Here is a 12287-nt window from a genome sequence, read left to right as displayed (position 1 = left end):
AAATCAAATAAACATTTTATAACTTTTATTGAAAATTAAAATAAGTAATTAAAAAAATAAATTAAGCTAGTAAGTAACATTTGCAATCTTTAACAAAATATACGCATCTTTAACAACTTGAAATAAAATATTTAAATCAAATATAAATACCAAAAAGATATGAGAGTAAAAAATCAATTACAATTATTTAAATTTACAAAACTAAATTTCAAATCTCATTCTCCAAAACACCCCCAAACTTAGTAGTATTTTGGATGCTAAGGGGCAGAATTGAAAAATGTGGTTTAAATGGTAGTTCTCCAAGAGAAGAGCCATTTAATAACTTTCTCTTCAACTGTTCATTCTCAGTGGAAATTGAGAAAGAGAGAAAAGAAGAACACGAGAGAAAAGAAGAAAAAGTAAGAGGTATCAAGCTTGGAAGGGTAGTAGCAACATCAAAACATTGTTGCAACTATTAAAGAAAAATATCAATTTGGCACACTATTCTACAAATAAATAATGAAGCAAACTATTTACAAAGGAGTGTAGCTCATGGTTACATGTGACCACCTTATACAGATTACACATTTCTATGAATATTTTCCTCCCTCCTTTCACTTTTTCATGTGAAAATTCAAGTAACATTATGACTAAAAATTAAAATGTTTTTCCTAGCTTGTTGCCACATCAACTTTTCTTATATGAACACAAGTATTTGACTGAATTCTTCATCATGAATATACAGTTTAGATGGAAGATGCCATAAATTTGCGAAATCTTTCCTCTCTTTCCCTGCGAGACCGAGAAGATGATGTACTTGATGATGATGATGATGACGAGGTTCGTCTTTTCCTTCTTGGGCGGAAGAAAAAATCTTGTGTGTCAAGAACATAAGAAATCTGCAGATGAAACTAGTGAGTATGAAAAGACGAAAATGGAAAACACACAATGACAGAAGTATGAAAAGGAAGCCTACCTTGGATGAGTTGCAAGATATCTTGCATTCCAATCCATTAACTACTTTGACATCTTCCATTACAGCGCAAATTGCAGAAAGCTCATCTAAATCCCCGTATTTCGATTTGTTTCTGAGTAGAGCAAAATAAAAATGCAGAAACTTATATGAATTACCTAAATGAATATGATTATCAATATGATTCTCAGCTATGCAGAATCTGCGTACCTTTCTAGTAAAATGCCATGAGGCTCCTTTTTGCTAGGTAGAACCGACAGAAAATCATTGTGCAGATAAAAAGAAAAATTTGGATCAACAGAAACAGCAGCAATCTCGGGTTTTTCATTCATATTGTCCATGAGTTGTATGGAGAGTCGAGAGGGGCTAGACGACTGCAAAAAGATAACGGAATAAATAACAATAACAAATCATGAAATAAAGAACAGACACCTGGTTATTAAGGGCTTACACATTGAAATCGATATATGTTTTCGTCATGAAGGATGACATGTGCGTTTGAATGATATACTGAATCATTTAATTTGTCTGGTTTCCGAGACTTTTCGTACTCGTATAATTGGAGAAGCTTATTGTCTTCCTCATCGGTTGCAACAGTTTGAAGCTGCCGTGAAGGTGTAATATATTACATTTAGAGCCTTTAAAGAGAAACACATCATAAGCGTGTTCGAAGTGTAGGACAAATGAATAAAGCAACATACCTGTCTGATAAGTTTATAGATTAACTTGTCCAAGGTGAATAACACATAAGACTGGTTTCCAAGAATTGCTCGACATTCATCTTCAAACTTAGCATTCTCAACGGATCCATCGAGCAAATTATATAATGCGTCCATGAATCTAAACGAAAAAATAATAGTGGAAAATAAGAGAAAAACCGAGTCTTGTTGATTGAAATGAGAAGTCCAAGTACTAAAACCTAATAAATGATAATAAGGAAAAAGGGGAACAAAAATGGCCTAATACATATTTATGGCATGTATGTACCTTGCATAAGGATCCGTAGAACTAGCATCTTTTGCTTTCCGTTTCATTTCAGCAGTAGTTGAATTTTCTTTTGCAGATAAGATCCTTTCGTAAAGAATCTGCCAAAGTCCATAAAGGATATATGACATCAACACCAACGAATTTTTTTCGATATAAACAAAAAAGAATTAACATCATCCTTACTTGATGAAGCCTAAAAAGCGCAAAGAAATCATCATTTCCGTAAAACACCCTTGAATCCTTCACATCTTCAACGAATGAAACGGCTGATACATGCTTTGTGAGAGGTTTCACAGTCGAAAGGAACCTCTCTGATAACGGTAAAGATGAGCCATCTCCACCATTTTGTGCATCACACATCCCCTCAGCCTCACCTTCACTCTCAGCTTTACCATCAACATCATCATGTTCCATATCTTCCTCCTCCTCGTGATCTCCCCGGGAACATTCATCACCAGGAGATTCACTTCCCGACACATCTTCGCCAGCTTCAGAAACATTTTCGCTATCTTCATCATCAGCATCTGCATCATTATCACCTCCAGCCTTTGCAATTGACTGCAGGTTTGAATCATAGGCAACAAAGTTATCCTCCTCAGAGTCGGCATTTGGAGATAATTCACCCTCTTCTTTTTCAGTTTTGCAAGGCACAGAAGATTCTTCATAGCTTTTAACTTTACTGTTCTCAACAAACATGCCATTGGCCACTGGTACTGGAGATCGAGCGATAGCATCACATCGCTGAAACACAAATAAGTATATAATTTTTTCCATTTTTTAATTATTTAACTCAAATTATACCATTTAATATAAAATAAAATAAAAATTTAGCTAAATAATTACAATAAATACCAAACATTGGTAAGAGTTGCAACATTGTCCATAAATGAGAACTCATACCTCTACCAAAGGTAGATTAGCACTCGGAGACTTGGCTTTGGCTCCAGAGACATCAGCATCAGTAGGTCGGGATGGAGTAAGTATTCGGCCTTGAAATATAAACAAAATTTAGTATTCCGGCAACAACAACATTAAATAAAGAGAAGTGCAAAAGAACTGAATTGAGTAAACATAAACAGAAAAGTTAAAAGCACATGACAATGACATCAATACAGACCTGGAGACATATCTAAGTTGGTTCTGTTCACACTGCTTTCGCCTCTAATTGCAACAGATGCAGTGTTTCTAACTCCTGGTTCATCAGAGGAAAACTGTTTACTAAATCCAGGGGCTTTATTATCATTGCAGTCAACATTTTTCTGCCCTTTATCCATTAAAAGATCATCTCTACTAACGAGTTCGCTACCAACAGAACCATTTTCTTTATCATTGGCCGCTAAACTAGTCCGGTGAACATTTTTCACTTCAGTTACTCTGCCATCACCTTCATTCTTATCAGGTTTTGGTATCCTTGAAATTGATTCTCTGTGAGGGCTTCCATCACCTCCTACATTTGGTGCAACAGAACTTCGGGCGTTATGACCTACTTTCCTGTCCTCTACCCTTTCGGTTCCATGTGATTGGGAAGTAACAACACCAAGCATCGGTTCCAAGAAGGAACTCCAGAGCCTCATAATTTTGTTGAATAACTCTTTACTTGAGAATACCTCCTCACACGAATAGCGAACAAGTTTATACAAGTCCTCGTGAATTTCGGCATCAGAAAAGTCGAACTCCAAATGTGGAAGGAGAGAATGTTTAGCCCCAGCAGCAATAGACTGTACAATGTCATCTTCTTTCTGCTGCTTCTCTTTAATTTCTTTAATCTCAGACACCAAAGCTGTATATTACCAAAGATACAATATTACAACAGAAGTATAACATGTATAACATGCGCAATTCAATTATTATTGTTCAAGATTTGACTTACATTTGGTGCTCAAGTTCTTCGAATCTTGTTGCTTGAAGTAGAAGCTACGGTGATCAAGTGATTTGTAGTGATTTTTAGAATAAATGTCAGCCCAGACTTTATTGAAATCTGTACGACACCTGTTCCACTCCTCTTGTTTCTGCTTCAATCGAGTCAATATTACAGGAAGAGCATGAGTTGGGTTCTTACGCAGTATGTCTAGGACATCAAGACCATGGTCACCATATAGGCGTTCAATGCATCTTAAATTCAGAACTGCATATACATATATCAGACAAAATCAATTCGTAATGCTCTAAGAATGTAGAAAAATAGAGTTAAAGAGATTAACATTTTAGATTGAGGTTATTTTGATACAAACCAGTAAAGTGATCTTCAATACGACTCAGACTCTCCACGCTGATCTTATTTTCAATAATGTTGGTGTACAACTCATCAGCTCGTTTAGCAGCGGAACTCACAGACTCTAGTAACATGTCGAGCTCAAACCTACATCAAAATTAACAATCCCATCAACACCTTTAAATGCATGTCAACGCATCTCATCTCATGAAAAAAAATGTAAAATCCAACAAAGAGGAAAGTGAAGTTAAAAAGGAGTGAAGGTTTTACCTGTCATCTTCACATCTGAACAAGCTTTCTTCGTATTGATTCCTGCGCATATGTTTGAAAGAGTAATCCTCACTTCCTGAAGTCACAGATACCCAGTGATCATTCAACACTTGTGCGCCAAGCTCAGATCGCTGACTAGCCATAGGAATCGGATACTGCAAAAAACGGCATGGAGTTCCACAAGATTAGAACAACATAGTTGACAAGGCCGAAAAGAAAAGTGATCAATTTGAAGTAATATACATCAGCAGGTAGAAGTCGGTAGCTAGGAGAACAACGTTTGCAGTCGCTAAGGTCGAGTTCCTGAATGGATTTTCCCATGTATTTCTCCTTGTATCTTTCCTTCTCTTTAGCTCCATCCATCTCACGTTTGTGTTCTTTGTCCTCCAACTTGGCTGATCTTGATAAATGACCATCAGTAGCTAGTGGCTCTGAAATCAATATATTTGAAACATTGAAGTTAACCAAATGGATGGGAAAAAAACACCATGTAAATTACACGGTTAATTTAGCATCGTCATTTGAAGGAATCCTTAAATGAAGTAAATATTGTAATGATAGAATATAAGTGTAAGGAGGAAAACTGATAATTATTGTATGCAGACATACTTTTACTCATGACACCAGCAAGGAACCCATCTGCAAAAACAAATAGGCACAACAAAATCTCAAATATGAGAAAATACAATAACAACATCAAACACAAGAGTTGGAAAACAATTACCAATATTTTCACAACGCTCCAAGAAATCATTGAATTCGCTCATGAGATCCGAATGCTTTCCAAGTAAATCGGTCACCTGAAACATATTTCAAAAGGGTATAAATTAAGCTAAAGGCAATAGAACTCACAAGGTGATGCCTCCGAGATAGTGAAACCTACTCAAATGAATTACTAAAGAGACCTTTATAAAGATAAAATTGCATTAGAATACAACTGAAAACACTAAGTTGGAATATACTCGCGGCATAATTTTAAACTAAAGTTTCACTTCGAAGAGATAAGTAATATCTTGTGTTAGTGGCTGCAAGTTAATAAAAAAATCCCCAGCATGTAGCATAAGTCAGAGCACTGGGTAGTAAATGAGAAGCGTTAAAATCTTTTCCAATTCTTCCAGTACCGCGAATTTTCATACTTCGCCTAACAAAACTATATAAAGTCCTAGTGATCTAAACAGACCAAGCATAAGATAAAGAATCCAAAATGAAATGTTTTCCTTCAAAACTTTAAGATTGTAACTCACAGAACAAAAACGTACCAAATTTTGTAAATCATTCCTTTTTATTATTCCATTGCTAAATATATGAAGGCATTTCAAGAATGTTTGGTAGTCATTGCTGCTCAACTTCTCCTTAACTTTCTCACAGAAACTGAATGCTTGACTATACATGCCTGGCGCAAATACAAAAATTAAATTAATAAATAGCAAAGTTTAGAAAATTATATAGGTCAATATATCATCTCGAATAAAAAACAGAAAGCTAACACACAAGAAAGATGCTAAAAGGACAAAGAAATACTAATAAAGAAACTTCAAAAACTCTAAATGGCTACATTTAATCATGCATGTTTTTGAACTCCAAATATGAGATTGCATATTCAACAGTGGTCCTAATAGTAGGCTTTATGCATCTCACAACTCGTAAAGACAAATTAATATATGATGGCAATAGAAATAGTGGACTTATATTTCATAGTACCATAACAATTGATCTACATACACTTATCATCTTCCTTAAATCTCTTGTTAAACGAGTTTCTATATTCTGTAATAGCCATTGAAAGTAAAAGAAACTAAAAACAAAGAATGAATTTCTATTCTATATTCTGTAACTCAAAAGTTATTTGTGATTACAAAGTATTGTGTATTAATAGTGGGTGTATCGTAACTGATTGGATTCAGTTAGTTACACATTATAACTAACATCTTTAACAGAATACCAATTCTGTTGTGCAGTGTAACAGAAAACCAATTCTGTTATGCAAAGCATGATAGTAACTGTAAGAACCTAAACTGTAAAAATATAATCCAAAGCATAGTATGATAGTTTACTCTTTAATGCATCTTTATCATCATGAGAAGCATAGTCAGAAGACAATCCATAAGCTTCAGCTTTCTTAACAGATTTCTTTTTATCAGGAAAGCGTTGTGAGTTACCAAGATCATGTTCTCTTTCATCATGATCACGGATCCTTCTATCCCTACTCTCACGTTTCCTTTGTTCCTTGTGCAAGTTCATCATTGTTTTGTCTTCATCCAGATCAGGACGTTCAACACTCAGATCACGATCATGAGAAGGAAAACGGTCTCGCCGATATCGTTGCTGTAAAAATTATGTTTTTAAGACAATTTTTTTATAAATAAAATGGTACAATAATCCTTATGAAGAGGAACGCTCTAGATACCTTTTCTACTTGCATTTGCCGCATCATGGGTGCCATTGAGCCTCGCTCATTGAAGCGCTGCAATGAATTTCTACCAAATGGAGCATGCTGTGTGGAAGGTGCTGCAGAATTATCTGGTAAGAATCTAGTGAACTCCTCGAGCAAGTCTCTATGCTCCTTAAAAAGGATGGCAACCTAGAGTTTTTTTTAAGTTAACATTTCAACCATGTTGTTCAAAGAAATTAAGAAAAAAACAGCAAAGTGCCAAAAAATATTACCTCACTGTAAACATCACCAATGTCCTTGTGTTCTTTGCGATACATATTCAAAATGTCCAAGAATGATTTGTAAACATGCTCGTCGTTTTGGAATCGTTTCTGTAGAAGAAAAATCTACTGGTTACAGATACGAATCAATGATATCAGTGAACTCACACAGTAACTGAAAAAAAAGCACATTACCTTTATCTTGTTCACAAAACTAATGGCTTCTTCAAATTCAACCGTCTTCTTCGGAGGAGCTTCATCCTCATCAAGTGTTATCTCATATCCCTTTGGCAGAAAAGTGTTGAATCCAAAAATCAAATTGTTGTGACCTTTGAATAGTTCCTTGACCCTTGCTATGACACCAGAAGTGTCGGTCCTGAAAACAACCAAAACAAAATACTTTAAAAAATAGAGATCACCTGATTCTTTAGGCACAATGTTCCACCTTTCAGTCATTACAAAGTATCTCTGTAGCACCGACACCTCTGAGAAAATGTGAGTCCGTGTCCGAAACCGACACTTGTGATTACGTTTAATTTATTCATTTTTTTCAAATTATTACCAGTGTCGACGTGTTAAGAACTTACTTTTGAGCCTTGAAATCTTTCATGACCTCAAGGAACGTGTCGTATTTTTCTTTTTGATCCTGGAACATGTCTTTCACTTCCTTCAAATACGATAAAGCATCATTGGTAGTCAGTTTCTGAGAAGTAGTTGCTCCCCCACCACCGATAACAAGTCCACCTCCGCCACCACCACCTCCATTTCCAGGGACTTGACCTTGGCCTTGGCCATAGCTTCAGACACAAATTACAACCACAATTTCAGAAACCCTAAATATCAACACCATCAAAATTCCTAGTATACCATGAATCAAAAGATTTAGACCCTATGCACAAAGTTCTTCAATCCAAATTCAAGTTAATTTCAACATTACTCAAATTACTTGCCTAGTAAGTTTCACAAACAAAAATTCCACAAATCAAAATATTTTAGCCAAATCCAAACACATCCATTCATTTTAACCAATGATGCCATCACACGCCGAACTCCACAAATCAAACTCAAATCAAACATAACCCTAATAAAATCTAAATAGGGCAAAAAACATCTAAATTAAAATTCAACAGTGAAACACAAAATTAGGGCACAGAAACTAATTCCAAACAGTGAAACACAAAAATGGCGCATAAACACAAAATAGGGCAAAAAAAAAACAAAATTTCAAATTCAAATAACAATAATAATTAAGAAAACATACGAATCACCACGTGAAGAACCATAAGGACGTTTGAATTGAGAGGCAGAGTAAATATCATCTCTTGCCCTCTTCATATCTGCATAATCAAAATCACAAATTAACAAAATCAAATCAAGAAATGAACAATTCAATTGATTAATTAAACCAACAACATCAATAACAACAAAACCAATAATAATTTCATTAATAACATTGAATTGAAAGTATAATAAGAAGACCCAGAAAGTGAAAAGGGAAAAGAATTATACTTTTACGAATTTCCCAGATTTTTTTCCTAGAAAATTATGCTGGGAAACAAGTTGAGTAGATCTTCAACAAGGGTTTGATCGCGGAGAAAAACAAACTTAGATTAAGGTTTGTTTGCGTTGTCGCAATTAATTGAAACAGTGAAAAGAGAGTTTTTTGGTGTGAGAGAAAAAAAATGCGATGCGATGAGAAGAAACGGTGGTGGTGCGTGTGAAACTGAAGAAACTCAGAACTCAAAAAAATTTAGAAGATTTGAAAATTGAGACAAAAATAAAATTGTGAGAAAAAAAATGAATTGAATATAAGGAACAAGTTTTGCTTATATATGTGTGGAGTTTGTGTTATGTTATTGTTGGGTTCTTTCTTTTGAGGTTATTGTAATGTCATTTTACATGATCCGGTCCGGGTCAAAATATGGATTCAAGTTAAATCCATGGATATTGAATTCTACTAGTACTATCAAACCAAATATACAAGCCCATGGTTTGTTTCTTTTACTTTCAATGGGTTTTTTTTATCAACTTTTGTCCATTTGTTAAAAATTTGTGTCTAATGGAGAGAGAACTTAGGTTTAGTGTAGATAAGTAATTTTGCTTTTGATAATTTATTTCTCATGAAAGAATTTTGAAAAAAAATAATTTATTGATAACTCCTTTTTCTTATTCGGTTAAACGACAAAGATTTGTGTATGAAAACGTGTTTCTAACATTGCATTGAGGTTTTATTGTTACTTTTTTCATGTTTACGCGTGGTCTTTATCTTGTCGGTGAATATAAAATTGAGTTATTGATAAGCAACATTTTCAAGATTATGAGATTTATCACATGTAATATGCGTTGATTTTTTTATTAATATTTAATTGTTTCTATTGCTTTTTATAAAGAAAAATTTTAAAAAACATTGTAAATGTTGATGATTTTAAGTTTATTTTCCTTTGCCAATTTGGTTTATAAACGGAAAAACTTATCAAGTATGGTATCATAAGTATTATAGGTATTGTCTTGGTTAAAAATAATACTTCAGCGCTTATTGATTTTGAAGCACGTTGGAATTGATAGTAAATTATTATCTTTTTGAATTTGTATTTATAGTTTTAACATAATTTAATTAAGTCTATGAAATGGATATTTATTCATTGGACTAATCTTTAATTACATGATTTAATTAAATTATGAATTAATATTATTTATATAAAGATTATTGTTGTTTTTTAATCAAGATGATGAATTAGTATAGGTTTTATCAAGGCTAAGTCTGATCTATTAAAAAATTTAAAGTTTATGTTTGATTTATAGGTCTTTTCAAAATCCTAATTAGTATATTAGCCTACTTAAACGACAATTTTATTTAAATATATATAAATAAATAATTCAACTAATGAATAAATAGATTACTAAATTAAAAGAATAATGGGACTAAATATTTGTTTGCATTTACTTGTTTGAGTTTATTTATAAGTTTTGTGAGAATATTTATTTTTGATATTTTATGAAAACAACTTACGATATTGCCTGTTAGGTTTTTTCAGCCTATTTTCACAAGTCTTTAAAATAATTAAACTTTATTTTTATTTTTGTATTTTTATCTAAAATACAAAATATAATATAAAAATAATAAATAATTCATATTTATTTTAATAAACCGATTTAATAGGCTTAAAAAGTTTTATATTTTATTTTCGAAAGTGGGTTTATGCACTTACATAGTTTCATTAAGTCTATGAGTAAATACTATTTTATTGATTGAGTTAATATTTATGATATTGTATAATTTAATTAAGCCAGTGAGTTAATAATCATTTATATAAAGGTGTCTTTTAAGTATTTTATTTATAACTAATAATGCTCTTATCATATATTAGAATTGAGAGTTAAAAGAAATATGTTTCTCTATTTATTATTTGTTTTAGGAAGGTTAGAGGTCTAAGAAGGTGAGGCTCATTCCTCTCATTCATTTCATTGAGCCTAAAGTATAAATACAGTTATAAAAGGGTTTCAGGTACACAGTGTCTAATATCCACTTTTGCTATGATTATCTTGAACCCTAAACTGACTTGGATGTTGGTGTGCTAACCATGCAGACATTCCCTCCTCTTTGGTCCATCGTACTGGAAATTAGCAACGTCATTTCAAGATCAACGTCTTCAATTCAAGAAGCATTACGACTGCAACCTTTGGTCAAAGGTGTCACTGTTGAATCGCTCGGGAAGTTTTGCCCCACCGTAGTTTCTGCAATCTTATCCATTTCTAGTTATCGAACAGAACAATGACACTGTATGTGGGAATCGACTTTCGATTTTTGCAATTTCCATGAGGTCAATCCCGATACTCATACCCGAAATTTGAAAGCGTCTCTAGTGAAGAAATTGAGATCTCAAGAAATTAAGATCCCAGATTCCTGACATTTGAATTCATCGAACTCCAATCCAACTTCGATCGGTTATTTATCTTGATGTTGAACCACTGTGAGAAGACACCAACAAATATCCTCAGGTCTCGACTCAGATCCACGTTGTTTCGACCAGTCAGACTACGTTTTTGTTTAAAATCGACTGGGAATTTTAATCTCTAACTCCTGCCAAGGCTGGTTAATATATCCCCTCGAATCCATATTCAGATTCATAGAGCTAAGTCGAGTTATGTTTCACCTCCAATCGGGCAGCGTTATGGGTCCTCAACTGCCGAAGAAGTCCTTTGATAGACCTCTACAAAGTCGGACTTAGATTCAACACAGATATAAGCAAAGACAAAAGAAGTTGCATTTGAGAGACATATATGCATATATTCTACCATGATCGGGCCACACTGGATGTCTCGTCATCATAAAAGCCTCATGACGGATATCTCATAATTGTAAAGACCATAACCTATTCCCGGATGGTCACAGGGTATTCGGGATTGCAGAATGATTAGGGGGTTGTGAAGTTACTAACATCTTAGAGTATGGGAAAACTTGGGGGATCAAATGGTCGACTGAATATCAAACCAGTGGAGTAAGCAAAACCACATAGCTCTCTATCAATGCCTAAAGTCTCCCACACTCTGGCCTTGTTTCAAAGGAAAAACTATGAAGACGGACGAGGTGTAAATCAAGAAGAAAGATTGTCTATTTACAATGGGTGTTCCAAGCATAACTACTTGGAAGATTCTACATGCTACAAAGTCAGATAAACCTTGAAGATGCATTGGCCAGAGGAGTCGGACCACCTAAACCCCGAGATGTATAACTGGTCGCATCCATCAGAGGGAGACCATCTCCAAAGTCGAGGACTTCGTCCTCTAGATCAATTAGCATTCAAGCTACCCAAACAACACATCTGGGGGCGAGCGATCGGTATATACCTGCGGCCGATCGCAATATTTTAAATGTAGAGTTAAATATACGACACCTTATACAATGTGAGCGACTTTTGGTTTACCCCCTTGTAAAAAAATATTATTCCCCATTGTAATGTAAAGATTTTGTTGCTTTGGCCCCTTAGGTGACAAGTTGGCAAGGAATATTCTCTTCTACTGACATGGTTTGTCTAGGTGGTTTTTTAAATGAAAAATAATTTATTCGCATGGATTTTTTTTAAATATATTTTTTAATTATAATGGGGGACGTAAATCAAAACACACTTACATTGCAAGGAATAAACCAATATAAACCAATAACACTTTATTTTTTTAGTTTTGTGTAGGTTCAAATCACCTTTAGCGATGTTG

At 34.0% G+C, this 12287-nt stretch overlaps 1 protein-coding gene across 2 annotated transcripts; it reads right to left on the bottom strand.

Annotated features, from left to right (window-relative positions):
• Nucleotides 1-471: 471 nt before the first annotated feature.
• On the bottom strand, nucleotides 472-8939 carry LOC127122807 (paired amphipathic helix protein Sin3-like 2). Of its 2 annotated transcripts, none has more exons than XM_051053092.1 (23): nucleotides 8583-8939; nucleotides 8335-8410; nucleotides 7661-7870; nucleotides 7269-7449; nucleotides 7086-7184; nucleotides 6829-7002; nucleotides 6476-6746; nucleotides 5681-5814; nucleotides 5146-5221; nucleotides 5031-5060; nucleotides 4665-4852; nucleotides 4422-4576; nucleotides 4171-4298; nucleotides 3810-4064; nucleotides 3057-3719; nucleotides 2840-2928; nucleotides 2123-2680; nucleotides 1940-2037; nucleotides 1654-1792; nucleotides 1404-1556; nucleotides 1163-1326; nucleotides 956-1067; nucleotides 472-878 (listed from the first exon to the last, which is right to left on the bottom strand). In XM_051053092.1, exons 2-23 carry the CDS (start codon nucleotides 8406-8408, stop codon nucleotides 726-728), a joined length of 4104 nt encoding a protein of 1367 aa, XP_050909049.1. In that variant the 5' UTR covers nucleotides 8409-8410; nucleotides 8583-8939; the 3' UTR covers nucleotides 472-725. The 2 variants fall into 2 exon arrangements, with proteins under 2 accessions (XP_050909049.1, XP_050909054.1); XM_051053097.1 differs by having other exon boundaries at nucleotides 6581-6746.
• Nucleotides 8940-12287: the final 3348 nt, after the last annotated feature.

Source organism: Lathyrus oleraceus, chromosome 1 (genome assembly GCF_024323335.1).
Source record: "Lathyrus oleraceus cultivar Zhongwan6 chromosome 1, CAAS_Psat_ZW6_1.0, whole genome shotgun sequence".
Lineage (NCBI taxonomy): Eukaryota > Viridiplantae > Streptophyta > Magnoliopsida > Fabales > Fabaceae > Lathyrus > Lathyrus oleraceus.
This window is presented reverse-complemented; position numbering and strand designations above follow the sequence as displayed.

Excerpts from the sequence above, each read along its gene's own strand:
- LOC127122807 (XM_051053092.1), bottom strand. The coding sequence starts at position 8,408 with ATGAAGAGGGCAAGAGATGATATTTACTCTGCCTCTCAATTCAAACGT. Across the intron at positions 7,185-7,268 it reads GTTTTGTGAACAAGATAAAG|AAACGATTCCAAAACGACGA; the intron begins GTAATGTGCTTT and ends TTTCTTCTACAG. Across the intron at positions 7,003-7,085 it reads TTGGTGATGTTTACAGTGAG|GTTGCCATCCTTTTTAAGGA; the intron begins GTAATATTTTTT and ends AAAAAACTCTAG.